Source organism: Dendropsophus ebraccatus, chromosome 1, assembly GCF_027789765.1.
Source record: "Dendropsophus ebraccatus isolate aDenEbr1 chromosome 1, aDenEbr1.pat, whole genome shotgun sequence".
Lineage (NCBI taxonomy): Eukaryota > Metazoa > Chordata > Amphibia > Anura > Hylidae > Dendropsophus > Dendropsophus ebraccatus.
The window spans coordinates 195,953,524-195,979,420 of NC_091454.1; the positions used below are offsets into that span (position 1 = coordinate 195,953,524).

The following is a 25,897-nucleotide window of genomic DNA, read 5'->3' on the forward strand; positions in this document are numbered from 1 at the left end:
AAAAGTGGGTGCATACTACAGGAGATACAAATCTTTCATCATCCTTTTTCTATGGTGCCACTTGCTCAGATATGGGATGTCATTTCCATTCTTACATTGGGGAACTTTTTTTAAACTCTTCCATAGTAAATGTATTACAAGTGCTATGTTGAACATGTACAAGTACATCCGGAATTGTACAACGTGTGTAAATAATAATATTGAATCTTCATCTAAACAGTAAATAAAAGATATTGACGAATAAACTGAACAGAAAAGACCAATACATTGACTTTGCAATAACTTATTAAACAATAAAAACTCAGAGAGATGCCATTTTTATTTCCTTTCCTATCTTAAAAGCTTAAACTTAGGATCTGGTACAAATAATCTGAAGTTTACAATGGTGTTTTTACGGTTTACTGTATGAGCTTTCCACCATTTATACAATTCTCACCTCAGAGCCAGAAGGGGAAGCAGGAAAACGTGCGGCAGGGGAGGCCGGTCTGCTGTTCCTTTCGGATAAATCAAGTGACAAGTCTCTCCTCAGGAACTCTCTGGGCTTTTTTTTCTTTTCTGCATCAAGATCACGTGGATCTGAGCCAGAATGGCCATCTGCTCGGGTTAAGACCCCCGTAAGAAAGTCAGCAATCTCATCCTAGATTAAAAAGTAATAAATAAATTATGCGATCCATGACAGGGGTTTTCTGTGAACTTTTAATTGATGTCCTTATCCTCAGAATAGGCAATTATCATCTAATCGGGGGGGTCTGACACCTGCCACCCACACCGAACAGCTACAAGTTAGCCCACTGGGCTGCAGTAACCAGGCATGGCCAGTGCATAATGTACGGAGCTGTTTGTTTCTGCTTCTGATGACTATGTACACAGGAGATGTGGCTGTGTAATACATTGACTCAAGGAGGTAAACACAAACAATGTGATCAGCTTATCCCCCTTCGTAGATAATCTTCCACTGGAACCACAAATTGCTGCCGTAAGTATAGAATGAAAGGGAAGTATCTATGTCTAGACATTTATGTATTGATGGTTTTAGAACTACATCTCTCCATGTGCTGGACTTTCCGACTTCATGGATCAGATGTTGATGACTGATCCTTAGGATAAGTCATTAATTAAAAAGTCCCGGAAAATCCACTTTACCACTTTAATGTATGATTTGGCTTTAAGATGCCCTGGTAAAGGCTGGGGCATGCAGTGACTGTGTCTAGGAAAGATAGCAAGGCGATATTAGGAAACTTTGTAATTGAGTTTATTAGCAGAAAAATGCATTTTTATAATGAAAAGACAGTTTGAAGCTCTCCCCCTGTCTTCATGGTTCTCTACGGAGAGGGGAGGCATGGAGGGAGATGAGGCACCAAAAAAGGACAACACAGAGTTAATTAACAGCTACATCACCGGGCTATCTCCTCTGATGTCAACACTGACCTCTCTGACCTCTGAAAACCGGCTTTCACACAGCTCCCGATGTGTAATCCTTTGTTCTCTGCTCTATGCTGGAGACTAATCTTCCCCTCCCTCCTCCCCTCACTATAGGTTAGACAGGACTCAACTGATGTAAAAGAGTTGAGATTTCCTGATAATGAGCAGTGAATGAGAGAGAGGAGTGTGTGTGTGTGTGTGGGGGGGGGGGGGGGTTACCTGTGGAAAGACTTTTTGAATGCAGACAATGGCATATTTGCCTAATAAACCCAATTACAAAGTTTCTTAAAATCGCCTGGACTATTGATTTCTACAAAAAAAAAACAACAAAAAACGAGTGCAATATAATCATAAGATCCAATCATTTTTTCTGTTTTATAGAAGAGAAGTTACCGGATTTTCAATAGTTTAAAAAAAACTAACTCTGCTGTGAAAGTTTGACACAAAGAATATCATAGACGTATATTCTTATCTATGCAAAAGTGACTTTCTTCCAGTAATTTATCCTGCAGCTATCCATGCTAAACAGGGATAGAGTAGTTGATAGTTCAGCTGTGTATAAGACTAGGACTGAAATCTATTTTACCTGAATGCATCGGTCCACCATGCTTTGAGTCAGGCTTTCAGTTTTCTTCTTAATTTTGCTTATCCTGTTCAAAATAATATTGTTAAAGGGGGAATACGTACAAAAGCAGACAGTATATTTAGGGAATGGCTATAAGAGGGGAGAAAAATCAAAAGAGCTGTAATTCTTTACAAGGTAGTCACAACCACAGCAAAGCCTGGCAGCATCAAAACAATGGTGCAGCACAAGGCTGGTCAAGATGATAACAGTAATAAATAGCTACTTCTGATCAGTTGGCAGGAATCTTATAATCAATTATAAGTATCTTTGTATATTTTTGTAGACTTGGAAAAAACATCTCTTAAATTTAATGGAAAGAAAAAAATTACCACTTTATTAAATTAATCCTTAGCGGGCTGTTTTACGTTTTTGCTCTTTACAACCTTATTGCTTTTCCATTCTCTTACCGAAGATTATCGTCAGCCCCTCCAACTATAACTAAACTGTTATCTGCTCGGAGCTTCTCTCGAAAGTCCTCCATTGTCTCTGGGTGACACTGAAGGGAGTTCTGGCCAATCACAAAAAGGACTGGCGTCTTCATGTCAAGCAGAGGGTCATCAACATCCTGCAAAGGTAAAGATGGGTATTTAAGCATATATTATAAAAAGACAATCTAGTTTTGTAAATGACCATATTGAAAGAACATAAATCCAAATCAAACTTATTACTTTTTTTTTTTAGGTCCCTAAAATCTCTATCCATGCTGTCAGTTTGCAGACCACACAAGCATACTTACCATTAGTGCTGCCATGTGATCTGGCACTGTGAGTTCCCCTTCTGCAGCTCCAGTAACTACAGGCTGGGCACTGCATACGTGATCTGCAAACTGACATCTGTGCTGTCAGTTTCCCTTTGCTATTGGCCGGACAACTCCTGTTTACACAGGAAGATGTGCGGCCTATAACGATATATTTTAAAGCCTCCTGAAAAGATGCGACCAGCCGAGGATCCAGCCTTTTCCCCGTCCTCGGCTGATCTTTGTCTCTTTTACATGGGCTGATTGTCGCCTGCAGGATCATTTCTAGCAACACTCCTTGACGTTAATCGGCCTGTCTAAAAAGCTCTTAAGGCTGAGCTGCAACACTGAACACTGTCAAAATGAGAGTGCTCCTGTTTCCGAAAAAAAAAAACAAGCTATGTTTATGTATGTTAATTCTGGACACCGCTTCAGCTAGGTAATATGTAGTTATGGCTTTGATCCACTAAAAAGCTCCATTACAATCCTGCAAGTGACTAGCACGGATGATGTTTTGTCATCAGAATCTCACAATAGTCCAGCCTCAGGCTTTGTTCCTATATCTTTAAATGATCAAAGCATAGAATGTATAAAGAAAAGTTCTTCTTATTTTTAACCTACACTAAAGGCCGCTTATAATTTTCCTACAGGGTGTGGTCCTGTGTGTTATAGGTCACCAGCCCAGTGGAAGAATAGTGAGACAGTATGAATATAACCAAATAATTTATGGTACACAGCAAGAATTAGATCGATACTTACCCCCCTGGGTCCATCAATAGTAAGCAGAGGGAACCCCAAACATACTACTGCTGTCACATATTCCATGAGTGAAACCTGAACAGAGCAGAATAGTATTTGTAATGTCAGTATAGAAAGCACTGTGGGAAAGGGATGCATTTGATGTATGACATTATGTAAATTTAAAATAAAGGTAGCAATTTCTAAATAGACACAAGATGGAGAGCATAAAAACATATGTCTACATTGGGGGGGGGGGGATTTACGAAGTACGCTGGTCTTATTTTAGGCCCCGCCCCCTTTTCCCAGGCAGGATTCACAAAGAGGCGTACTCCTCTTAGTGAATCCGGACGGCCAGGCACCTGAATCTGCAGGTGTAGATTTGCGTCATGATTTGCTCCTGCGAGCAGGCGTAAATCATGATAAACCCCTCCTCCCCGCCTTATCACGCCCCCGCAAGCTTCGCCAGCCCGCCCGTCGGGCGAGCAGGGTGTACGGGAGATGTACGCCAGGGAGAAGGGGCGAATCTGCACCTTCTTCCTGGCATACGCCTGTGGCGTACACTTTGTAAATCCCCCCCCATTGAGTTTAAAACTAATTTCATTTGCAGTCTTCTATCATTTGCAGTATGCCTCCTGATAATAAATGCTGCATGTAAAATCTCATGTACTAGCACAGCGGCAATCCTGTACTTTGCTGACAACCTGACTTCACACATAATACAGAATACACAAGCATTTTTGTGAATGTCAGCACCACCATAGGTCTCATGATCTGAAATGACAGCCAGGCCAGACTTACACCACCAGGACTTGCAACCATAATATGAACCAAAAATGTGTCCATATTGCACTAGTGTGAAGAAGTGTGTGTGATTTCCTGCTCCTTCCTCTCCCATACCTCGCTTACTCTCTACACAGCCTTTGTGCTTTCTTACCCTGCTTACCGTACTGCCACCTGTGCTCTCCCCCCATCTAAATTCTGCTACAATTAAGCACACATGCGATCCATTTTTAAAGAGTACCTGTCATTATAAATAACTTTTAACATGTCATCAGGCAAGTCAAAAGTCATTGATCGCAGCGGGTCTAACTTTTAAGACCTGCTGCAACCGCAAGATACAGGCAGGGAGAGAGCACGGCGGCTGCTCGCTAATTCCAAGACTTTAGCCCCACTATATTCTATGAGGCTAAAGTGTCACAGTGAGTGGATCACACTGCTGCAGCACTGTCTCCCCAGCTGTATCTTTATATCACAGCATGTCTCAGCAGTAAGACCTGATGCAATCAATAACTTTTGACATCACAACATGCCAAAAGTTATTTATAATGACAGCGACTTTAAAGACATGGATGCTTCCTCCATACCTACAACTATCATTTGCTATGCTGGTATTGCTAACACCAAGAAAAGTAATGAGGAGAACAGAGAGTGCCAACACAGCTATTAACAGTACTGAGTGTTGACATTCGATCTATGTCAGAAGAAACAGAACAACCAGCTATGTGAACAAATTACAAAGACTCTACATCAGCTAAATGATACCACATTAAAATGGCACTGTCATTACAGAAACTTTTAGAGAAGTGTCAACATTTTTTATCAATCCAGGCTTGAGTGTTCAGACGCATACCGATCGTCAGAATGAGCGCGGAGAGGACTGTGCTGGAGCGCATGCTGCTTCCTGCTCTGTGTCAGCAAAATCGGTCTGGCTCCATACCCTTACATTATGAGCCCAACTGATCACGTGACACAGAGCCAGGAGAGGACCATGCTTAGCGCAGGGTTCTTCCAGCTTGTACTCAGATCTGGATCGATCAAAACAGTAGAGAACAATCTAAGGCTGCGTTCACACTACGTATATTTCAGTCAGTATATTTCAGTCAGTATTGCAACCAAAACCAGGAGTGGATTAAAAACACAGAAAGGATCTGTTCACACAATGGTGAAATTGAGTGGATGGCCGCCATATAACAGTAAATAACTGCCATTATTTCAATATAACAGCCATAAAATAACAGCAAATATTTGCCATTAAATGGCGGCCATCCACTCAATTTCAACATTGTGTGAACAGATCCTTTCTGTGTTTTTAATTCACTCCTGGTTTTGGTTGCAATACTGACTGAAATATACTGACTGAAATATACATATACTGACTGAAATATACGTAGTGTGAATGCAGCCTAAGGATGTGTTTACACAGATTTCCCATTGCAATTATTAAAGCCAAAGCCAGCAGTAGACTATAAATAGAGAACAGGTCACGGAAAGGCTGAGATTTCTCATCTTTTCAAATCCATTCCTGGTTTTGTTTTCACCAATTGCATCCATAAATCTGTACATAAACACACCAGTAGGCACTCCTATATACAATGAATGGACCAGGAGTTGAGTCTACACCCTCTCCATTCAGAGCCCCAGTGTGGAGATCGCAGGGGGTCCCAGCAGTCAGACCACCTGTATTCAGACACTATTTCATATTTCTCCTGTGGAGAAAGGATTAGTGTCTAAAGCAGTAAAACTCTTTTAAACGTATAAAGAATATACTACTCACGTGGCAGGCAACTAAAGCTCCAGTATTCCACCCAATTAATATGACGGGCTTGTGAGGAAAATGGTTGTGGATCTGTATGCAGACATAAATAAAAAAATATGATCAATATCCAACTTCATTTACATTATTTTGACAGAAAGGTAGATGATCTAATTTAGGAACTTCTATAATGTACCTCAATAACTTTTCCTCGCAATCCAGCAACCATGTTTTCTAGGCACTGTAAAGAGGTCAGTCCAGCACCGCTGTTTACCAGTTGGGAGCCGACGGGAATAACCTAAAAGGTATTGAAAGTAATTACATTGGCTGTCACATGGCATTGATAAGCTTTTATACTATAATGAAAGATAATAGGCAATAAGAAGGGAGACTTAAAGAGGTTAACCAGCGCTACAAAAACACGGTCACTTTTCCCCCTACTGTTGTCTCCAGTTCAGGTGCGGTTTGCAATTAAGCTCCATTTACTTCAATGAAACGGAGTTTCAAAACCCCACCCAATCTGGAGACAACAGTAGGGGGAAAGTGGCCATGTTTTTGTAGCGCTGGATAACCCCTTTAAAAGGAGTCTGTTAGGAAAAGAAAGAAGAAGTATGAGAGTGCACTCACCCGATAAAACTTGTCCTTTATTGTATTATTTCATAAAATCCATGCAACCGGTGGTAGCTTGAACGCCGACACCTTCCACAAACGTGACAGCTGTTTCCTCTGACGTCACCCCACCACCTGTGTCTGCAGCTAAATAGCTACCTGATGATGCCGGTGCAGGGGACGTAACACTTTAAAAAAAAAAAAAAAAAACCCACATACAATATTTGAATTCAAATTCTGTACAAAGTATCAATCCAGAGCTATCAAAGAAATATAGACAATGTCTATGTTTCTTTGATAGCACTGGATTGATACTTTGTACAGAATTTGAACATTGTATATATTTTTTTTAAAGTGTTACACCCCCTGCACCCGCGTCATCAGGTAGCTATTTAGCTGCAGACACAGGTGGTGGGGTGACGTCAGAGGAAACAGCTGGCACGTTTGTGGAAGGTGTCGGCGTTCAAGCTACCACCGGTTCCATGGATTTTATGAAATAATACAATAAAGGACAAGTTTTATCGGCTGAGTGCACTCTCATACTTCTTTTTTCGTATGCTATTGTTTGAACTGCTATGTTCTAGAGAGTAGCACCCCCATTACTACCACTGCCCTTAGAGTGCCCTGCACCCCCATAAAGCTGCACTCCGTGCACTGTTATTGCCCATCGCTTCTTTTTCGGGACTGGAGTCTGTTAGGAGATTTACACTGCCCGAATCCATGCACATGCACTTTTCTGATGAACAGGATTTATGTAAAAAACTTGCTTGGTGCCAGACATCTGCCTAAGCAACCGCAACCTTCCAAATGAGTTGTATCTCCTTGCACTGATCCTTGCAGAAAACACAAGAGACCTCTGCTCAAGGGTTCACTTTAAAGGGGTACTTCACTGAGAATTAAAGGACATGGCCACTTTCTTCCAGAGACAGCATCACTCTTGTCTCCAGTTTGGGCGGGGTTTTGCAACTCAGACCTATTGAAGTGAATGGAGCTTACTTGTAAACAACACCTGAACTGGAGACAAGAGTGTTGCTGTCTCAGGAAGAAAGTGGCCATCTTCTAGCCCCCGCTGAACGATCCTTCCTCCACAGACTAATGGCTGCAGTGATAGCGCCATCAGCCAATCACTGGACGCAGCGCTGTCCTGTCTCTGTCAGTAATTGGCTGAGCGGGCTGTCACTGCCGAAACAAGTCTGTCCCAGAAGTGAAGGTGTCATCGGGACCCAAGGATGACGTAGAACAACACAAGGGGAGTATGGAAATTTAAGAATAGCCTGTTTGTTAAAGAGGTATTCTGCTCAAAATTAACTTTTAAAACTGAGCCAGTACAGGAGGTGTTTTTCCAAGTTTGGCCTGCCGAATAGGTTAGTGGGTTTCTCTCTATCTATGTACTGGGAGAAAGCGGGCAGGGGAAAGCAACAGGGGAAAGTTCATAACACAGCAGGCTTATGGCGATTCAATAAACAAATAAATCATAATTTTCACAGTTAAATAATATAAAAAAGAAACTGTAGCCTAACAGTATGCAAAAAAAGGAGCCAAAAAATAAAAATAAAACAGTGTAATCATCATGTTTCCCTGCATGGAATCTGCACCCAATGCTTTAGATTTAATAGTGAGGATAAGATTACAGATTTTATGCTGTGTTCAATGAATAAAGTGAATAATAAAACCTGATGTATACATATCCTTGCTATGAGTGAACATATTCTAAAAACAGGATATAAACAAACCTTGGCCAAGCAAGAGAGTTGGGACTGCCAGAATCGGTGTCGTCGTGAAGTAGGGAATATAGAATTTGTGGGTCCTGATGGAGCAATAAGGATTAGAGGGGAACCTGGAAGCTTGCTCTATTCAGAAAGAAGACAAAAAAAAACCCCATATCAATTGCGTAAAAGATCCAGCAATATCTAAGGAGCACTAACACTTCAAGGTAACTTACAGGTTTGTTGTGAGACAAGACTCCAACTGCTGGGTCCCATGGTCTCTTTAACAGCAAAGATAATGCCTCTGCGCTAGCGCCTCCTGCTCTGACGGTGGATGCTAAAAGCATGCGGTCAATAAGAGCGGGAATCTGCAGGGAATACAGAGGGTAACTCAACAAAATATATAAAAAAATATTATGGTACATTCACATGAAGTGTTTGGAAGAATTCGGAGGTAAACCATCAGATTTCTGCAGTGGAATGTACACAAGAGCGAGCCAGCGCCAGGCACCTCCACTTCATGTGTGACAGAATGGAAACACCACCTCATCCGAAACAATTTGCAGCAGTAAATCACAGCCTAGGATGGGCATAGATAAGGGAACTGGAACTTACCTGTGACCCTCATTCTATGCAGTGATTTCTGCAGATCAGGCTGTGAACTAGTCTTATTCAATGGGCCTAACCCACATCTAAGCCTCATACCATTTCCAGTTCAAAATAGGACGTCACCTTTTTTTTTTCTCCCCCAATGACACATATTTAAAAAACACATGAAAGACTGTGTAAACGGACCCTGACCACAGAAAATATGTACAAAACTCTATACAGCAAATAGACCATTTACCTTTCCTTTCAGTGTCTGCAATGCGTCAAGATACGCAGCAAGCAAGGGCAAGCTGAGAGTATCCACAAGGGTAGTATGTAGCCACTGAACCAACTTGGTATCCCAACTTACTGACGCTAAAGCTTGCCGTACACGACGTGCACACTTATCCACTGCAATCCTTCTCAGTACTGGCTCATTGACTGCCTGGAAGGTTTATAATACACAATGATTATTTTCTTCTCTTACAATAGTCTACAATGTAATATCATCTAAGGATGTGACTGAATATTGCTAAATTATACTTACACCATCATTAGCCAGTCGAGCAAGACGATCAGACTGAAGAGCTTTCAAAATCTTATTAAAAAGTTTATTCTGAGCAGTAGTCCAGCCAGTTCTAAAGGAAAGAAGAACAAGAAATGAGTTCAAATTCTAAATTTTATTTTGAGCTTTCAGGCCATGTTCACACAACGTAAGTTGTAACGGCCGTGATTGGTATGGAACTTACGTTGTGCTGCAGGCCAAGGGAATCCCAGACGGAGTGTATACACATAGTATACACTCTGGCCGGGATCCCTAATGTCAGCTTTCTGCGGCCGCTATTCAGTGTCAGTTCACACAATGTCAGTTCACAGCAGCTCCGGCCACACACTTTATTTTGTGCTGTGGGGAGCTCTGATGCGGGCGAGCACGGATGAGCCCGCATCAGAACTAAGCAGCGCTAAAGATCATCCTGCCGGTACTGCAGTACGGGTCGGGGTGATCTTTCCTGAGACGGCCGTTCCATGACTCGGCCGGGTCACGGAATGGCCGATCTCATACTAAGTGTGAACATAGCCTTAAGGAGTATTTCAGCATTTAATGAAAAACCTGCAGGGACATTACACAAACCTAACATCCTACACACGTCCAATTATACTGCATAGGGTCGTGGTTTCCGTTGCATGTTTTCATTAAAATTATGCTCTACGCAAAGTAAGCAGCTGGGCCTAAAGAGTTGTAGCCTTTGGTAAGGAATGAGGTATAATATCTGGGTATATTTAAGAAACTCTTTTTTAACTGGGTATATTTAATAAACATTTAAAAAACACCATAAAATCTAACCTGTTAACATGATCTTCCCAATCATCCGGGGGTGGAGGAGCTTCAGTGTCTGTGCGCACAAAAATCACATGACGTTCGCACTCACTCATAACACTTCTTGCCTTTTGGTTGTCATATAACGGCAAGGGTGTCGGAGAGACGGTCTCCACATCAATGGGGACATCTGCTTCACTGGAAATGAATTCAAAATTAAAACAAAGAACTTTAAAATGTGTTTTCTGTATTAGCTGAAAAAAGGGTAAGGACAATTCTGCTACTGAGCAGATTTGTTTACATTTTAGAAAGATGCATTAAATGGATATTAAACAAACAAAAACTATACTCATCTCCCGTGCTTTCTCCCCACCATAATTTTTACGAAGCCTAGTCCTGCTCTGTAGCACTTCCTGGAGTGAGCACGAGAAGGTGCCCACTAAGCAAATCAGTGATTGGCCGAGCAGACAATTCCCAGGGGCCCAACTAGAGATCCCCAGGGGACAAGGAGGTCGGACCCACCACAATCTCATACATGTCTCCTATCCTTTGGAGAGGGGACAAGTAAGGTTAAATCGGAAAACCCCTTTAATACAAAGAAACACCAACGGATACTACCATACTGTATGCCAAAAGGACAATCTTAGCTGAAGCTGGGCTCTATATATTATATCCTGATATATATTCTTAAAGAAGCAGTTCACAAATTTTTTTTTATTGGACCCCCTTGCTAGGCGCTGGCACGTATACTCACCGCAGCTGATAGATGTCCCGTGGCGCCATTCAAGTTATCCGCTGCTGTGACCCCTCTTCTGTCTCCTATAATAGAACGCCGGAAGTCGCTTTACAATGAATTCTCTATGGGAGTGCATGACTTCTGGCGTTCAATCACAGGAGACAGAAGAGGGATGAAATCACAGCAGCGGATGAAATGAGCGTGCGCTGGATTTCAACAGTGGCGCTGGATCGGAACGAAGCCACGCCGTGAGACACTGATCACCTGCTGTGAGTATACATGCCAGGGGTAGGGGATGGGCAATAAAAAAAATTTTGTGAACTGCTTCTTTAATGTGTGAAAAAATCCACTGTTTATTTGTCTGTATACAAGGCATTTCACAAATCACAGTAATAATACATGAACATCAAACTTACACTGCACTTTCTTGCTGTCTTCTTGGAGTAATAAAAAGAGTACGAGTGGGACGGGCATTGCTGGCATCCGGGTGGGCACTCCAAGGTTTTGCATAGCTGTGGTCAAGAAATACTAAGTCCAACTCTCGCTCGTGTACAGACAACTGAAAAAGGAGTGAGGTACCCATTCTTCTCGCTGAGGATTGTAAGTCTCGTTCACTTGCTCTATGTGTCATCTTTACTGTTCCACAGACCCAGGGTCCGGAGAAGGCACAATGCTATACCCTGTTTCAATACAAAGAATAAACAAAAGAAATTAGTCTAACCAGATAAATATATGTAATACACACAAAGTCCGATATAAATTTCCTGACAATAAAGCATCAGCAATAACTGACACCCAGAATCAGTGAACTACAGTATGTCAATGACAAGTATCATCTGTACATATACAGTATGGAACAAAGTGCTAAAATGGTCACACACATAAGATCACTCGTTGGGCTGAAACCTTTCTCCACCATCCTTCCCATAAAGATAAACATACTGATGTCAGGTTTGTGGGTTTATTCCAGGGGTGGGGAACCTTTTCATGGCGAGGGCCATTGGGGCATTTATAAAATCATTTGCAGGCCATACACTACACGGCCGCCGCACTCAATGTTATACTGTACGCGGCCGTGGTGTAGCAGGGGTTAGGCAAAGTAATGCGCCCCCTTATGCCCCTACAATTGTAGTTCACCCCAGTGGTAGCCCTTGTAGCTGATGTTAACCCCCAGTGATGCCCCTGGCTGCGTAGTTAATCATATAAAGGCCAATGAACTCAATTTTTTACTGTGCGCAGCAGTGGTGTGGTGTGGGTTGGCCGCACTCACCGCAAGGCAAAGTGTATTCGGCCACCTGATGCCCCTACTATTATAGTTAACCCCCAGTGATGCCCATGGTTATCATAGTCAACCTCCTCGTAGTTAAAAGGGTATTCTGGTCAAAGCTTAAAACACATCTTTTCAAGCAAGCTTGCAAGTTCACCCCCCTTACCTGCACTACCTTATCTATGAAGATGGCAGAACCATAGTAACAATGAAGCACTTTTCCCCTCTGCCTTTTTGTCTCGCACCCCCTCCTAATAGTCTAAGCTCATGTATGGATAATCATATGGAGATCTCTAATATAGAAAGATCTCGGCACTCACGTCTTGTTGCAATAACGTATTTGTTTATGTGAACATAGTATGCAGCGCGCAGCATCTGTTGAGAAAGACCGCCAGGCTGGAACGCGAGCAGCGTCCTATGTTCACATAAATAAATACGTTATTGCAGCAAGACGTGAGTGCTGAGATCTTTCTACATTGGATATTGTTTAATCCACGAGCACGACCACGGTACGAAGATTAAGGGTGGAGTGCCAGTATACAGACTTTATTTACATATGAATATCTTTGTAATGATTTATGTCTATGTATGTACCCCCAGAATTGTAAAGGGCTGCGGAATCTGTTGGCGATATATAAATTAAAATTATTATTATTCACACGGTCCATGAATTGTGAAGCACTACTGATGTACATTGAGCAATCCACAATTACTGACTCCACTACAGGCGGGTGCATGAGGCCATAGGGCCCTATTCCACGGGACGATTATTGTTCAGATTATCGTTAAATCGTTTAAATCTTGTAAATAATTGTTCGTTTGAAAAGCAGTTAACGCTTAACGACCGGACGAGAAATCGTTGATCGTTTAATAAGACCTGGACCTATTTTTATCATTGCTCGTTCGCATTGATTAAGATGCCGTTCGGTCGTTCGCAGTAGTGACGACCGCAATAGCGACGACAAGACGACCGCAAGAACGATCATAAGTAACGATTATCTTTCCATGTAAATGGGCGAACGATTTCAGGTCTATAGTAATAGCGGTCGTTTGGATCGGTTATCGCTAACGATTATCGTCCGGAGGAATAGGGCCCTTAGACTCACTACAACAGGGGTAGGGAACCTTGGCTCTCCAGCTGTTGCAAAACTACAACTCCCATCATGCCTGAACAGCCAAAGCTTGTAGTTCTGCAACAGCTGAAGAGCCAAGGTTCCCTACCCATGATGCATTATGATGTAGTGATGAAGCCATAGTAATACCCAGCGCAAGTGACACAGTTGTGTTAGTTCAGTATCGTAGCTCTCCCACTGTCAAGACCCCACCGCACCATCATTCACTAGGATACAGAGTCCCGCTGGGCGCTTACACAGGGGATCCCGACTAGAGATTTTATAGAATACACATATAGATGGGGATCGTCCTACTGACACAGCACCTGAGGCTTTGTTCACACTGCTGTATACAACTCGTCTATTTGCACCTTCAGCTACCACCAGTATGCAGTGATATACGCTAATGTGAGCAGAGACTTATATACAGGGGCTGTGTCACTACAGAGTCTTATATACAGGGGCTGTGTCACTACAGAGCCTTATATACAGGGGCTGTGTCACTACAGAGCCTTATATACAGGGGCTGTGTCACTACAGAACCTTATATACAGGGGCTGTGTCACTACAGAGCCCTATATACAGGGGCTGTGTCACTACAGAGCCCTATATACAGGGGCTGTGTCACTACAGAGCCCTATATACAGGGGCTGTGTCACTACAGAGCCCTATATACAGGGGCTGTGTCACTAGATAGATCTATATACAGGGGCTGTGTCACTACAGAGCCCTATATACAGGGGCTGTGTCACTACAGAGCCTTATATACAGGGGCTGTGTCACTACAGAGCTCTATATACAGGGGCTGTGTTACTACAGAGCCCTATATACAGGGGCAGTGTTACTACAGAGCCTTATATACAGGGGCTGTGTCACTACAGATATCTATATACAGGGGCTGTGTTACTACAGAGCTCTATATACAGGGGCAGTGTCACTACAGAGCTCTATATACAGGGGCTGTGTTACTACAGAGCCCTATATACGGGGGCTGTGTCACTACAGAGCTCTATATACGGGGGCTGTGTCACTACAGAGCTCTATATACAGGGGCTGTGTCACTACATATATTTATATACAGGGGCTGTGTCACTACAGAGCTCTATATACAGGGGCTGTGTCACTACATATATCTATATACGGGGGCTGTGTCACTACAGAGCTCTATATACAGGGGCTGTGTCACTACAGAGCCCTATATACAGGGGCTGTGTCACTACAGAGCCCTATATACAGGGGCTGTGTCACTACAGAGCTCTATATACAGGGGCTGTGTCACTACATATATTTATATACAGGGGCTGTGTCACTACAGAGCCCTATATACGGGGGCTGTGTCACTACAGAGCTCTATATACAGGGGCAGTGTCACTACAGAGCTCTATATACAGGGGCTGTGTTACTACAGAGCTTTATATACAGGGGCTGTGTCACTACAGAGCTCTATATACAGTGGCTGTGTCACTACAGAGCTCTATACACAGGGGCTGTGTCACTACAGAGCTCTATACACAGGGGCTGTGTCACTACAGAGCCCTATATACAGGGGCTGTGTCACTACATATATCTATATACAGGGGCAGTGTCACTACAGAGCTCTATATACAGGGGCTGTGTTACTACAGAGCTCTATATACAGGGGCAGTGTCACTACAGAGCTCTATATACAGGGGCTGTGTCACTACAGAGCTCTATATACAGGGGCTGTGTTACTACAGAGCTCTATATACAGGGGCAGTGTCACTACAGAGCTCTATATACAGGGGCTGTGTTACTACAGAGCTCTATACACAGGGGCTGTGTCACTACAGAGCTCTATACACAGGGGCTGTGTCACTACAGAGCCCTATATACAGGGGCTGTGTCACTACAGAGCTCTATATACAGGGGCTGTGTCACTACAGAGCTCTATATACAGGGGCTGTGTCACTACAGAGCCCTATATACAGGGGCTGTGTCACTACAGAGCTCTATACACAGGGGCTGTGTCACTACAGAGCTCTATATACAGGGGCTGTGTTACTACAGAGCTCTATATACAGGGGCAGTGTCACTACAGAGCTCTATATACAGGGGCAGTGTCACTACAGAGCTCTATATACAGGGGCTGTGTTACTACAGAGCTCTATATACAGGGGCAGTGTCACTACAGAGCTCTATATACAGGGGCTGTGTTACTACAGAGCCTTATATACAAGGACTGTGTTAATACTGCTGCAGCTCCTGGTTGGATGTATTGTCAGGGATGTAACGTTACAGCTAGACAGTGACTGCTGCAATACCAGTTATACCGGGGGTAACCGGACATAGCATAGGGCGGTGCTCACACTACTGCTGCATTGTGCCAGATAATCGTTACACACTTGTATGCACTGTCGCCATATTAGCCCAGCTGGGTATACCACTAGCCAGACGACGAATAAGACCGGACGCAAATAGAACGAGTATATAAACTGGCCTCACCTTCCGGATTATTTATTTCACGACGTCATGTTCACGTTGGCTCCGCCTACTCCTCCCAGAGTCGCTTCTCGGTCTGCCGATGGCTCAGGCCCCGGTACGTCGTTAGAGCGTGCCGACGTCCTCTGAGCAGTAACGTGCGTTTGACGTCACACTGGTGGAGGAGGAGAAAAGGCGGGAAATGTGAAGGGCGGAGCTAACGTAGTGAGCTTTACAGCGCGCATTCATTGGAGCAGTGCATTACAATGCAGAGCCGTGACTGACATAGTGCGCGTTACCTCATATGTATGGGATAGTACATTCTGCTTGTAAAACGAGGGGGTTTGTCTACATTTGGATTTATTAGGACAGACATGGCCATCACTATTACTACCAGTCACTTGGAGTGATGAGGCAGAGCCTAGTGTGTGGGCAGCTTGCTGAGGGCTTCATTACATGGAGTGATTATGTGCCCCATCGGGCCTATTGGGCAGGTTATTGCTCCGTGTAATAAAAACAACCATCAGCCAAAGAAACAATACAGTTGTTTATAAACTCGCTCCAACGAGCGCTCGTTAACGATAATCGCTTCGTGGAATTGGTGTAAACGAGCGAACGACAAAGGCGAAATCGTTATATTGTCATTCAAAATAGTTTTTCAGCATGTCGAAAGAAAATCGATTAGCTAATCGGTTTGTAAAATTAGAAATCTTTCAGTCGTTCGTAAAAAAGTTTTAAAAAAAGTAGGCGTGTCGTATGGTCATGATCACCCCGGCGAACGTTTTAAACGACCATGTAACGACCCAGGCAGGCGTACATTTATGCCCTCCTACCTTAAAGGGAACCTGTCAGCGGGGATGTGGACACAGAGCCCACCCGAGCCGGTCCTGGGATGAAGATCTCAGCGCCCAAAGCCGTGCGCGCGCGCCGCTGAGGGGGGTCCGGTGCCCATAGAGAATGTTTGGAGCCGTCATTCTCTATGGGCGTCAGACTCATCTCAGCGGCGCGCACGGCTTTGGGCGCTGATATCTTCATGCCGGGACCGGTTCGGGTGGGCTCTGTGTCCACATCCCCAGTGACAGGTTCGCTTTAAGGCCCAAGCTGCGGGGGTGTAAATGTACGCCCGCTGTGCTTAAAGGGTTAAGTAATCCCTGCCTATATACTGCCACACTAGATTTATCGAGAGGTGTATGCCTCCTGACTAGAGATGAGCGAATTTACAGTAATAATAAAGCAAATTGCTTTGTTGGCTCGTCAATCGGCTTATCAACAAGCTGCCATGCCGCTCCGTGTGCCTGGAAAAGCTGGATCCAGTCTAAGGGTATATTCACACGGACGGGCTCGCAGCAAGATTCTCGCTGCGAGCCTGGCAGGTCCTGGCAGTTCCCATACACTACATACTTGCTGCGGTCTAAACGACCGCAGCGAGTATGTAATTATACCGCCCTTAACCCCTTCTGCTCCCCCGCTGTAAGCATACTTTACCTGTCCTTGCTGCACGGGTCCGGCGTCCTGCTCTCCTGTCCGGCCAATCAGTGTGTTGCCCAGCCGCAGCCACTGATTGGCCGGGCGGGAGAGCAGGAGAGCAGGACGTCCGTGTGAATATACCCTTAGAAAACTTCTCCCTCCCGGACTGTGCTACACTCCAGCGCCAGCAGCCAGGAGAAGGGCCCAGGGAGCTGCTGTAGGCAGGAGGAGCTTCTCCAGATGGTGGAGAGAAGCAGTGGCTGCCCACGGGAGAGTGCAGGAGGAGCAGTGCGGAGGGCCGCCGGAGGCAGGGCCGTCTTACCCATTGGGCAGGGTAGGCGGCTGCCCGGGGGCTCTTGCGTCCTAGGGGGCCCCTGCCCTCTGGGACACACCTGTATTTTTTGCTTTATAAGACGCACTTATAAAACTAAGTGCGTCCTATAAAGCGAAGACGGCTTCCAAGCAGTGCTGAGCACCGCAAGGAAGCAGTCCCGCCCGCCCCCTGTATTGCCGCTCACTAAGCATATGCACAGTGAGCGGCCCTGAGCGACCCCCTCCGCCCGCCCCTTCTATCGCTTCTCAGCTGAGCCGATCAGAAGCCCAGGAAAGTGCAATGAGCAGCACTTTCCTGGGCTTCTGATCGGCTCAGCTAAGCGGCGATAGAAGGGGCCGGCAGTCCAGGAACTCACCCGTCCGCCGGCCCCAGCAGCTGATGTCTCCCGTCAGTGCGCTCCCGTCATCTTCCGGGCACAGGCAGCGGAGTACAGAGACGCTGCCTGTGTCCTGGATGTGTCGTGCAGCCGGACACTTCCGGCACAGGCAGTCTCTCTGTACCCCGCCGCCTGTGCCCGGAGGATGAAGGGAGCGCACTGACGGGAGACATCAGCTGCTGGGGCCGGCGGACGGGTGAGTAACTGGTTTGTTGTTTTGGGGGGCACTGGCTACTATGGGGGGCACTGGCTACTATGGGGATCACTGGCTACTATGGGGGGCACTGGCTACTATGGGGGGCACTGGCTACTATGGGGGGCACTGGCTACTATAGGGGTACTGGCTACTATAGGGGTACTGGCTACTATGGGGGGCACTGGCTACTATGGGGGCACTGGCTACTATGGGGGGCACTGGCTACTATAGGGGTACTGGCTACTATGGGGGGCACTGGCTACTATGGGGGCACTGGCTACTATAGGGGTACTGGCTACTATGGGGGGCACTGGCTACTATAGGGGTACTGGCTACTATGGGGGGCACTGGCTACTATGGGGGCACTGGCTACTATGGGGGGCACTGGCTACTATAGGGGTACTGGCTACTATGGGGGGCATTGGCTACTATGGGGGCACTGGCTACTATGGGGAGCTCTGGCTACTATGGGGATCACTGGCTACTATGGGGGGCACTGGCTACTATGGGGGGCACTGGCTACTATGGGGAGCACTGGCTACTATGGGGGGCACTGGCTACTATGGGGGGCACTGGCTACTATAGGGGTACTGGCTACTATGGGGGGCACTGGCTACTATGGGGGCACTGGCTACTATAGGGGTACTGGCTACTATGGGGGGCACTGGCTACTATAGGGGTACTGGCTACTATGGGGGGCACTGGCTACTATGGGGGCACTGGCTACTATGGGGGGCGCTGGCTACTATGGGGGGCGCTGGCTACTATAGGGGTGCTGGCTACTATAGGGGTGCTGGCTACTATGGGGGGTGCTGGCTACTATGGGGGGCACTGGCTACTATAGGGGTACTGGCTACTATGGGGGCACTGGCTACTATGGGGGGCACTGGCTACTTTAGGGGTACTGGCTACTATGGGGGGCACTGGCTACTATGGGGGGCACTGGCTACTATAGGGGTACTGGCTACTATGGGGGGCACTGGGTACTATAAGGGTACTGGCTACTATGGGGGGCACTAGCTACTATAGGGGTACTGGCTACTATGGGGGGCACTGGCTACTATGGGGGCACTGGCTACTATGGGGGGCACTGGCTACTATGGGGGGTACTGGCTACTATGGGGGGCACTGGCTACTATGGGGGGTACTGGCTACTATGGGGGAATTGGCTACTATGGGGCGCACTATATGCAAAGATGTGGGGGATTTGATGGCGGTGGTTGGGGGGGGCCCAATTCGCACCTCTGCCCAGGGGCCCATAATGCTGTTAAGACGGCCCTGGCCGGAGGTGGAGCGCAGCAGAAAGGAGGAACAGGGAAAAGCTGTGCAAATGATAGCAAAGTCAAGACAGGAGGAGCTGTGGTGCATGGACAGGAGACTGCAGAATCTGGCCAGGGTCCAGGAGGTCTGAGCTACTTCGGAGCCCAAGGACCTGGGAGCGGTGTGGATGAGTGTGGGACACTCAGAGTGATTTAGAGCCTGGGGAGAGGCAGGCAGTTCACTTCCAGAAGGAAAGCCAATGTTGTATGGCTTCCCTGAGCAGGGGCAGGCTGGGGGAGATGTTGCCACAGGAGGGGTGCCGAATTTAGCTCTGCAACCTGTAATGGTCTGTCCAGCTGCCTTTTTCAGTGCTTGGGGGAGACCTGGTTGCATGGCTGCTACACAAGCTGTGAGCGTTTTGCTTGGCTCTGAGGACAGCCCTAGCAGCATCCTCTCCAGCAGCTGCCGCACAACTCTGGGACTTATGCCTCTATTCCACGAGTCGTTTGTAGGAGCAAACGAGCGCTATTAGTGCTCGTTTGCTCCTCGTTCCCCGCTCGCTGCTGCCGCCGCTATTCAGCGCGGCGTCAGCGAGCGGGTGAGTGCGGGAGGGGCGGCGGGGAGCTGCTGGGGGGGCTGCCCGGGGGATCGCTGATCGTCCGGGCAGCCCATAGGATATAGCAGCATCTGCTGCCGACGGTCCTATTCAACGGAGCGACGGCAGCAGATCGCTACTATATCAGTCGCTTGTTTTTCAACATGTTGAAAAATAAGCGACTGCAACAATCAGCCGACATGAACGATGTCGGCTGATCGTTGCACTCTATTCCACGGGACGAATATCGTTCGTAGCGGCCGTTATCGGCCGAATACGAACGATATTGCTCCTCTAAACGACCCGTGGAATAGGGCCTTTATACACATGAGGGTCGTCACATCACCTTTAACCCCTTAAGGGCCAGGCTTTTATCTATCCGGCTGATTCTGAGATTCTCGTGACATATTGTACTTTACATTTCTGCTAAATTGAAGTCGATACTTATAACGAATCTTTATGGAAAAAAAAAACAAAATTGTGAAAAATTGCAATTTTCCAACTTTGAAACTTTTCTGCTTTTACAGAAAATGGTGATGCCACATAAATTATATATTAACGGGGCCCATTTTCGTTTTTTGCGTTTTCGGTTTTTCCTCCTTGTGTTTAAAAGGCCATAGCACTTGCATTTTTCCACCTAGAAACCCACATGAGCCCTTATTTTTTGCGTCACTAATTGTACTTTGCAATGACAGGCTGAATTTTTGCATTAAGTACACTACGAAACCAGAAAAAAATTCAAAGTGTGGTGAAATTGAAAAAAAAAACGCATTTCTTTTATTTGGGGGAACTGTGTTTTTACGCCATTCGCCCTGGGGTAAAACTGACTTGTTATATATGTTCCTCAAGTCGTTACGATTAAAACGATATATAACATGTATAACTTATATTGTATCTGATGGCCTATAAAAAATTCAAACCATTGTTAACAAATATACGTTCCTTAAAACCGCTCTATTCCCAGGCTTATAGCGCTTTTATCCTTTGGTCTATGGGGCTGTGCGAGGTGTAATTTTTTGCGCCATGATGTGTTCTTTCTATCGGTACCTTGATTGCGCATATATGACTTTTTGATCACTTTTTATTACATTTTTTCTGGATTTGATGCAACCAAAAATGCGCAATTTTGCACTTTGGGATTTTTTGCGCTGACGCCGTTTACCATGCGAGATCAGGAATGTGAATAATTAATGCAGCATAAGGAAGATTCCAGCACCATAAAAGTTTAAATACTTTTATGGTGCTGGAATCTTCCTTATGCTGCTTTAAACCGGTGAGGCTCACACCTCCGTGCACCTGAGGAGGAGGAATTGTATGCAGGTGTGGTGAGCTGGACTGCCTATACCTTGTGAATAATTAATGGTTCGGGCGATTACGCACGCGGCGATAGCAAACATGTTTGTTTATTTATTTGTTTACTTTTATTTAACCCTTTGAGGACCAGGCCCAAAATGACCCAGTGGACCGCGCAAATTTTGATCTTAGTGTTTCCGTTTTTCCCTCCTCCCCTTCTAAGAGCTCTAGCACTGTCAGTTTTCTATCTACAAGCCATGTAAGTGCTTGTTTTTTACAGGAATAGTTGTACTGTGTAATGGCGTCATTAATTTTACCATAACATGTATGATGGAATTCCAAATATATTATTTATGAAGATATAAATAGGTGAAATCGTAAATAAGAATGCAATATGGTAACGTTTGGGGGGTTCCTGTGTCTACGTAATGCACTATATGGTAACAGCGACATGACACTATTATTCTATAGGTCAGTCCGAACACAACCATATGCAGGTTACACAGATTCTCTAATCTTATATATGTATTTTTTAATGAAATCCTTTTTTTTGGCAATTAAATATTAATAAAATGGGCCTATTGTGACGCTTATAACGGTTTTATTTTTTCACCTACGGGGCTGTATGGGGTGTCATTTTTTCCGCCATGATCTCTAGTTTTTATTAATACCATATTTGTGAAGATCGGACGTTTTGATCACTTTTTATTGATTTTTTTAATATATAATGTAACATAAAATCAGTAATCTGCGCACTTTTTCCCCTCTTTTCGTGTACGCCGCTAACCGATCACAATGACGCTTGTTATATTTTAATAGATCGGACAATTACGCACGCTACGGTATATTATATGTTTATCTATTTATTTATTTTTATATGTTTTATTTATATAATGGGAAAGGGGGGTGATTTAGACTTTTATTGGGGGAGGGGCTTTGGGGTAGTGTAATAGTGATTTGAACTTTTTTTTTTTACACATTTGAAGTCCCTTTGGGGGACTTCTACATTCACTACTTTGATTTTTACACTGATCATTGCTATGCCATAGGCATAGCATTGATCAGTGTTATCGGCGATCTGCTCATTGAGCCTGACTGTGCAGGCTCAGTGACCAGAGCGCCGATCGGACCGCACGGAGGCAGGTGAGAGACCTCCGGCAGTCCGTTTCAACGATCGGGACCCCCGCAGTCACACTGCGGGGGTCCCGATCGGTAAGTGACAGGGGACTCCCCCTGTCACTTACACTTAAACGCCGCGGTCGCGCCGCGATCGCGGCGTTTAAGGGGTTAATGACACGCGGCAGCGCGATCGCTGCAGCGTGTCATTACCGGTGAGGTCCCGGCTGCTGTTTGCAGCCGGCCCCCACCTGCTATGAAGCGCGCTCCGCTCCGGAGCACGCTTCATAGCGGGAGAAACACCCAGGACGTAAGGTTACGTCATGGGTCGTCTGGGGACAGACTTCCATGACGTAACCCTACGTCCAGGGTCGTCTAAGGGTTAAAACCTGGGAAAAGGGGGGATTCAGACTTTTATTGGGGGAGGGGGCTTTTTTTTTTTACACATATACTAGAAGCCCCCCCTAGGGGACTTCTAGTATAAGTGATCTGATCTCTCATTGAGATCTCTGCAGCATAGATATGCTGCAGAGATCAATGAGATCGGCACTCGTTTGCTTTCGGGTACTGCAGCCGGAAGTAAACGAGTGCCAAGCCGGGGACGGCGCCATCTTGGACGAGTCCCCGGCCGGCATCAGTAACGGAGATCGCTCCTCCGGGACAACGTCCCGGAGGAGCGATCTCCCCCACTAGACACCAGGGAAAGGTTGCCTCCGGTAATCGGAGGCAGCTGTTAACTTTGACAGCTGCCTCCGATTAACTAATTAGCGGGCACGGCGATCAGACCGTGCCCGCTAATAGCGGCGGTCCCGGGCTACACGCCGCGCGGCCCGCTTTGAAGTGCTAATGAGGACATATGACGTACGAGTACGTCATATGTCCTTAAGAGGTTAAATAGCATTAGCAATATGTGTACTTTATGTTGGAAGCATTTATTAAACTATATTTCATTTTTTTTAGACAATAGAAAGCTTAAAACGTTAGCAGCAAATTTCCAGATTTTCTATAAAATTTCAAAATCAGATATTTTTAGGGACCTGTTCAGGTTAAGCTGGGTTCACACTACGTATATTTCAGTCAGTATTGTGGTCCTCATATTGCAACCAAAACCAGGAGTGGATTAAAAACACAGAAAGGATCTGTTCACACAACGGTGAAATTGAGTGGATGGCCGCCATATAACAGTAAATAACGGCCATTATTTCAATATAACAGCCGTTGTTTTAAAATACCAGCAAATATTTGCCATTATATGGCGGCCATCCACTCAATTTCAGCATTGTGTGATCAGATCCTTTCTGTGTTTTTAATCCACTCCTGGTTTTGGTTGCAATATGAGGACCACAATACTGACTGAAATATACGTAGTGTGAACCCAGCCTTAAGTGTATTTGAGGGGCCTGTATGTTAGAAAGCCCCACGAAGCACCCCATTTCAGAAACTGCACCCCCAAACTCTGCAAAAGCAGATCCAGAAAGTTTTTTAACCCTTTAGGGGAGTCACAGAAATAAAAGCTAAGTGTGTAAGAAATTTTAAAATTTTTATTTTCTGTGCAGAGATTTTATTGTAATCCAATATTTTTCATAATTATAAACCTATTACCAGAGAAATGCACCCCAATATTGATTGCCCCGTTTCTGCAGTTTATAGATATACCCCATATGTGGCCCTATTGCGCTATTTGACGCAACCACAATCCTCAGATACAAGGGAGCGCCAAGTGAATTTCAACGCCTCTGTTATATTTGGTCATTTCTGACTGTACCACTTCAGGTTGGCAGAGGCTCTGGGGTGCCAAAACCTAAAAAACACCCCTAAAGGGACACCATTTAGAAAACTACACCCCTCAAGGAATGTAACAAGGGGTGCGGTGAGCATCTGGACCCCACAGGTGCTTCACAGATTTTCAGAACAATATGGCATGAAAAATGAAATTTTTTACACTAAAACGTTGTTCTAGCCTTCAATTTTTCATTTTTACAAGGGGATGAAAGAAAAAAAAAAAACACAAAACATGTATCGCAGTTTCTTCTGAGTACGGAAATACCCCACATGTGGACATAAAGTGCCAAGGGGGCGCAGGACGAGCCTCCAAAGGGAAGGAGCGCCAATTGGCCTTTGCAAGCTGGATTTCACTGGAATGGATTTCAAGGGCCATGTCGCATTTACAGAGCCCTCGTGCTGCCAAGACACTGGAAACCCCCCACAAGTGACCCCATTCTGGAAACTACACCCCTCAAGGAATCTAACAAGGGGGGCAGCGGGGATATGGACCCCACTGGTGACGGGCACAAATGTGGAACAATGTGACGTGAAAGTGAAAAATTTAATTTTTTCACTTTCACGGCACAAATGTGCCTGTCATCAAGGGGTGCACAAAGGGTTATCCTTCGCCATTCCGCAGTGTGCACATACCCTAAATCTGTAAGTGTACCCTGAGGTACTCTCACAGAGTCTCTTATTGGGACGGTACTGGCTGAAAAGACATGTCTGGGGGCCAGCATACGCTACGCTACCCCCAGACATGTCACTGGATGAGGATGATGAGGATGAATGAAGGAAAAAAGGATCCCCCCATTTATCCTCACTGGCTGTTACGGTGTCGGAGGCAATAATAACGTATGCGTCCGGCGCCGAAAACACCCTGGGGGCCATCTTTATATGGAGATTAGTATATGGGGTATGTAAATGTGTAACGGTGTAGTGTAAAACTTTATTCCATGTAGTGTGGTGTAGTGTTTTTTACGTTTTTTTTTTTACAGTAAGAAAAAATATCCCTACGCCAAGAAAGTAGTTGCTGATAAATGGCGCACTTATCAGCAGACAGTGGCGGTAGGATGTAGAAAGAAAAAAAAAGGAGGGGGGGAACCCATACACCAAAAAGGAGGAGTTGCTGATCAGCGGGACGCCCGGATCAGGTGAGTATTGTGCACCTACACTATAAACACCTAGCCAGGAAAACTTTAATCACCTTGATGGGTCGGCCGGTAATGGCTGGCCAATCACGGCAATCGTGAGGGTGGCACTGTGGCCACCCCCATCCAGGACACTAATGGCGGTTGGCGATGACCCGGAAAGGGGGGGGGTTAACCACCGACAAGCTATGATGGCCTGCTATACATTATATATTTACGACCGTGGTTTCCCTGATCGCTGTGTGTGTATCGATCGGGGAAACCGCGGGCGTAAATGTACGCATGGGCTTCAGGGGGCGTACATTTACACCCGCAGTTGTTAAGGGGTTAAATTCAGGGGTCCTCTCTGCACTAAGCCCCGCCCATTCGACAAGTGTTTACTGAGCTAATGGAAAAACATTGAAATATTTGCGCAAACCAGGAAAGAAATTGCAACTTTTTGCTGATTTCTGCCGGATGTAATATGTCCCTCCCCCCGATGTGTCATGAGAAAATGACCTCTTCCTAAAGCCT

The 25,897-nt window shown here is 45.4% G+C and overlaps 1 protein-coding gene across 3 annotated transcripts in view; it reads right to left on the minus strand.

The window, feature by feature from the left end:
• KANSL3 (KAT8 regulatory NSL complex subunit 3) overlaps positions 1 to 15,999 on the minus strand; it is a 28,106-nt gene extending 12,107 nt beyond the window's left edge. For 2 of the 3 annotated variants that reach the window (XR_011358678.1, XM_069943478.1), the window contains exons 1-13: positions 15,857 to 15,999; positions 11,431 to 11,694; positions 10,306 to 10,476; positions 9,508 to 9,598; positions 9,220 to 9,405; positions 8,609 to 8,740; positions 8,400 to 8,516; positions 6,254 to 6,355; positions 6,079 to 6,150; positions 3,543 to 3,617; positions 2,455 to 2,612; positions 2,009 to 2,072; positions 437 to 637 (exon numbers count right to left, since the gene is read on the minus strand). Coding sequence is in view for 2 of the 3 variants with exons in the window: in XM_069943478.1 (XP_069799579.1) it covers positions 437 to 637; positions 2,009 to 2,072; positions 2,455 to 2,612; positions 3,543 to 3,617; positions 6,079 to 6,150; positions 6,254 to 6,355; positions 8,400 to 8,516; positions 8,609 to 8,740; positions 9,220 to 9,405; positions 9,508 to 9,598; positions 10,306 to 10,476; positions 11,431 to 11,645 (1,584 nt within the window). In the remaining variant the exon portion in view is untranslated. The remainder of the gene's footprint in view (positions 1 to 436; positions 638 to 2,008; positions 2,073 to 2,454; positions 2,613 to 3,542; positions 3,618 to 6,078; positions 6,151 to 6,253; positions 6,356 to 8,399; positions 8,517 to 8,608; positions 8,741 to 9,219; positions 9,406 to 9,507; positions 9,599 to 10,305; positions 10,477 to 11,430; positions 11,695 to 15,856) is intronic. The other variant, XM_069943468.1, reaches the window with a different exon arrangement.
• Positions 16,000 to 25,897: the final 9,898 nt, after the last annotated feature.